This window comes from Carassius auratus, chromosome 4, assembly GCF_003368295.1.
Source record: "Carassius auratus strain Wakin chromosome 4, ASM336829v1, whole genome shotgun sequence".
Classification (NCBI taxonomy): domain Eukaryota; kingdom Metazoa; phylum Chordata; class Actinopteri; order Cypriniformes; family Cyprinidae; genus Carassius; species Carassius auratus.
This window is the reverse complement of record NC_039246.1, coordinates 9453540-9458371: the sequence shown is the minus strand read 5'-3', so window position 1 is coordinate 9458371 and position 4832 is coordinate 9453540. Positions and strand designations below refer to the sequence as shown.

The window sequence follows — 4832 nt, the reverse complement described above, 5'->3', positions numbered from 1 at the left end:
TTTATGACGAGATAAGCGATTGTGATGGGCTAAGGCAGAGTCATGTGTTTCATGGTAGCCAATCAGAGCCAGCGTTTTTACACACATGCCGGCACACGCGGCGGCGTCAGCGGCGCCAAACACACACACACACACACACACACACACGCAACAGCTACACAGAGATTCGCAGCAGAGATTGCGAGTCAGGAGCAATCCGATGAAAAGTTGGCATTTTCAAGGTGAAGATATAAGCACTACTTCAAATTAATTGTGTTCAAAGGCAAGAACGTGCATGTAATGTGTACATGCAATGTGTGACACGCATCTACAAAGCTAGTGGCCAAAAACACTTTTCTTACAAAGATAATACTTGAAGTGCAGGATAAAACTCTTGCTGTCTGTTGACGTGCAATAAATATTGAAAGATATGTACCTGTCTGTTCTACTCATTTCAACTGACTTGTAAAAACTGGAGAGAAAAAAAAGTACTCTGACATGTAGCAACTTTTTTTTTTTTTTTTTTACAGTAACGCAAATAGTTACTTTCCCTGGTAACGAGTTACTTTTATTATAGAGTAATTCAGTTACTAACTCAGTTACTTTTTGGAACAAGTAGTGAGTAACTATAACTAATTACTTTTTTAAAGTTCCCAACACTGCTGATAATACATTATTTAATGTTTCTTTGTGCAAGCCTGTATTTGCCTTTATTATATTAATATTTGTGCACTGGATTATTTGCATAGAAAATCAGTTTTAAACATTTTATATTTAACCAACTCTTTCTTCAGTTTGTGTTTTGTTGTAAATGTTGTTCTAAAGTTTGTACTAATGTGTGTTTTAGATCATGTTCCTCTCAGACTGAGTGGAAGTAAGGGCCGGTGCTCTGGGAGGCTGGAGGTGAATCATAACGCTGTGTGGGGCTCAGTCTGTGATGATCAGTGGGACATCAGCGATGCTCAGGTGGTCTGCAGGCAGCTGGGTTGTGGAGCAGCACTGAGGGCTGATGGGAATTCAGTCTTTGGTGCTGGTGAAGGTGTTGTGTGGATGAACAGAGTCGAGTGCAGAGGGAATGAGATTCACCTGTGGGACTGTCCTCTCTCCCTGAAAAACCACACTGACTGCTCCAACAAAGAGCACACTGGACTCACCTGTGCAGGTCACAGAATTTTTTTTTTTTATTAAAATACACATCACAAAAATTATCAATCAATTGCATGATTAATGTGTTTGTGTGTTTGACAGATTTGGCAGATTTGTTGGTGTCCTCTACTCCTGCCACAACAACATCAGCTTCTCCTCCAGTTTCTCCTCCAGTGCGCTCAACATCAGTCTCTCCTCCACAAACTCTCTCTGTCCCCCCAGTGCTTGTGATTGTTCTGGGAGTTGTGCTCTTACTGCTCTTAGTGCCACTGCTTATACTGATTCAGCAGAACAGAGTGATGAGGAGAGGTAGGAGAGATCCAGAGACTGTCATATTGTGTCTTATTCAGTGTGTGATCAGTCATGTGTTGTGAACTGACACAGCAGGTTTGTCTGTCTACACTCACAGCTCTCTCTAAGAGGAGACACAGGACGACGACTGAAGCCGTTTATGAGGAGATTCAGCACAGACACAATCACTTCACTCAGAGGGGTGAGACATGAGCAATCAATCTCATTTAATAGCATTAATAAGAGTCTTTCAGACAGTTGATGTTCATCTATTATTAGTCCTGTTAAACCTCCTGCTTCAAACCACAGAATTCCCAACAGAAAAGTGTGTGTGTGTGTGTGTACTTGTTTTTCTATTCTGGTGGGGACTTAAACCTGAATACACACAGACTCATGGGGACTTGTGTCACGGTGGGGACCTAAATTGAGGTCCCCACGGGTAAACAAGCTAATAAATTACACAGAATGAAGTTTCTTGAAAATCTAAAAAAAGAAAGTTTCCTGTGAGGGTTAGGTTTAGGGGTAGGGTTGGTGAAGGGCGATAGAAAATACGGTCTGTACAGTATAAAAACCATTACACCTATGGAGAGTCCCCACAAGGATAGCTGACCAGACGTGTGTGTGTGTGTGTGTGTGTGTGTGTGTGTCAGTAAGTATCTCTTCCTGTGAGTATTTTTAGATTGTCATAAGGAGGTGTTCATATGTTACACTAAGTGTAGGTGCAGGTGTGTGTATTTCTGGAATGCAGTGAGGAATGGGTTCATGTGAGGATACTTGTGTACCTGCAGCTCAATTGGTAGAGCATTGCGCTATCAAGTGCAAGGTTCGTGGTTCGATTCCCCAGGAACACATGATAGGTAAACACTGATAATGAAAGGTAAACATTGATAGCCTTAATGCACTGTAAGTCTCTTTGTATAAAAGCGTCTGCTAAATGCATACATTTAAAAAAGGGATTTCTGCCTATAATGACTTTAAAATTTGAATTGATATTTGAGTTGCCTTTTTTTATGATCAAAAGATAATAACAATTTAGTTTCTTTGTAAAGATGAACATGTTTCTGCTCTGATCTTCTTTAACAGGAAGTCTCATCTCTGAAGAACTGCATTCTGGGTATGAAGATGCTGATGAGCTTCTCTCGGGTACGAGAGATGATGCACATATTTATTCAAACCTTCAATTTTTTTTTTCAAACCCAATATTATTTAAATACTGCAGTTTGCTTGTATATTAACAGTCTGTTCTCCTTTTTTATCAAAAGAGTTCAAGACTGCATATTATGAGGATGTCACCAATGGCAGTGGCCTAAAAGGTCAGAGACGTTTTTAACTGATCACATGATTCATCACCAAATGATTAATAAATTCTCAATCTGCCAAAAGAACATATTTTGGTTTTGTATCCAAACATATTGTGTGTTGATGCAGAAGAGATGGTGAAGGAAATCACACCGGGATGCTATGATGATGTCATCACTGATGGACTGAAACCAGATCGTGAGACAGGTGTCACTCTCTTACTCTACAACAGCACAGAATACACTTTACTTTAAAATATGACTGTACAATTAAGTTTTTTTTTTTTTTTTTTTTTACTGAATTAAATGAAAGTGAGACTGATGAATGTGTGAATTTGTAGAAGAGACACCTGAGAGCTATGATGATGTCATGACAAGCGGACTAAACTCTGATATCAGAAAAGGTGTTTTACTTTTTTATCAGTTAAAATGTATATAATAATTAAAATCCAGATTGTTACAGATATTTTACTCCTACTTCATTTTGACACTTATTTTTATGTGCAGTGGACACACCAGAGAATTATGATGATGTCATAATTAATAGACGGATCTCTCAAGGGGAAACGGGTGAGATGCACAGAACTACATTTTATTATGCCCATTTTTCATATTTACATGAGTATCAGACATTTGCTCGGTGTAATCAAGTCACTGAAGGGAAAATGGATACTTCAAATGTGATAAAGTGTTTTATAAACTGATATGAGATGTTTTTATATCATTCTTGATCAGAGCGAGTTCAGGAGGAGTATGATGATGTCATGAGTATCAGTGAAGATGTGACAAACCTGTTGAGTAAGTTACTATAACACTTTTGTTCTCAAATTAACGTCTTTTATTTAGATTATATTTTTTATATATATATTTTTCCAGTTGTTTAGACTTCTAATGTTTATTCATTTACAGTATTTTAAATTATTTAAGATTTTGTTTTTAATAACAGATTATGATGATGTGGAGGAGGAGTCAAACAAAGAAGGTGGCCATTTGGCTCAATGATGTCATCCACTGCTTCGGTTCAACACATCTGAAAAAATGCTTAATTGTTAAATGCTTAAATGCTAAGTGCTTAGTTCTTGATCTTGTTATGGATATATCATCTCAGGTTTTTATATTTTTTTCCCCATTTTTGTATTTAATGTGTTATGCCTTTTGTAGATTTTGTTGGATTTTTTTTTTTTTTTTTTTTTTTTTTTTTTTGGCCTTGTTAATAGCAAAAAAATAAAATAAAAAGGGTTTTGTATGTCAATAAGAGATTACATGATCCCTGAAGTCAAATATACAATCTTACTTTATAAAGCACAAACACAGTGACATTCTAAATATAAACACAATGACCATCAATGATGTAACAATCCTCAGCTTCACCACAGAAAGTACTGAGTTCATGAGCGGATGATGCTGAAAAAATGCTTGCTTTTATTTTGTATGCGATAAGTAACTTTCACAATAGAAAGAAAATAAATAAAAATCAACTATTATTATCTTATGTGGACAGGCATGTTATAAACTAATAAATTATGCATCTTGCTTGTCTGCTGGGCTTATACATTTTGCTTATAAACTACTTTTTATATGCTATATTTTACTGTAGAAGTACTGTGTTATATATGTGTAATTCAAAGATCTGTAACGCGTTTAAAATATTTCTTAGGGATATGCCAGAATCAAATGTTCCTGTTGCGATTAATTGCTCATGCTTTTATCACAGTATACGGTATTATCACAGTATTGAAATTACAATTTTGGTCAGAATACAGTATAAAAGGTTAACTAACTTTTTTTTTTCTTATAACAAAAATAACATTTAAATGCAATAAAGCAATACAGAGAAAAAAATAAAGTCAAAAGTTTTACACAGATTAAAGTGCAAAAGAACTAAAAAGACTCCTAGGTATCATTTTACAATAAGACCTCTTTAGTTAACCATTAACGTTCACACTGTGCAATGGCTACATTTGTTACAGAAGTTATTCATCTTTTTTTTTTAAGTCTTAGTTCACGTTAGCTGATTAAATATACAGTTGCAACTTTAGATTTAACAACATGTTATTAGATACTGGAATAGCTAAGATTAATGAATGTTCAGAAGAATTTTTAATTGGCAGAGATGTT

The 4832-nt window shown here is 35.8% G+C and overlaps 1 protein-coding gene across 1 annotated transcript; it reads left to right on the top strand.

Annotated features, from left to right (window-relative positions):
* The first annotated feature begins 966 nt into the window (after positions 1–966).
* On the top strand, positions 967–1701 carry LOC113068213 (antigen WC1.1-like). Its single transcript, XM_026240879.1, has 3 exons — positions 967–1141; positions 1228–1434; positions 1535–1701. The coding sequence occupies exons 1-3, from the start codon at positions 1030–1032 to the stop codon at positions 1627–1629; spliced, it is 414 nt and encodes a 137-aa protein (XP_026096664.1). The 5' UTR covers positions 967–1029; the 3' UTR covers positions 1630–1701.
* The last annotated feature ends 3131 nt before the right edge of the window (positions 1702–4832 follow it).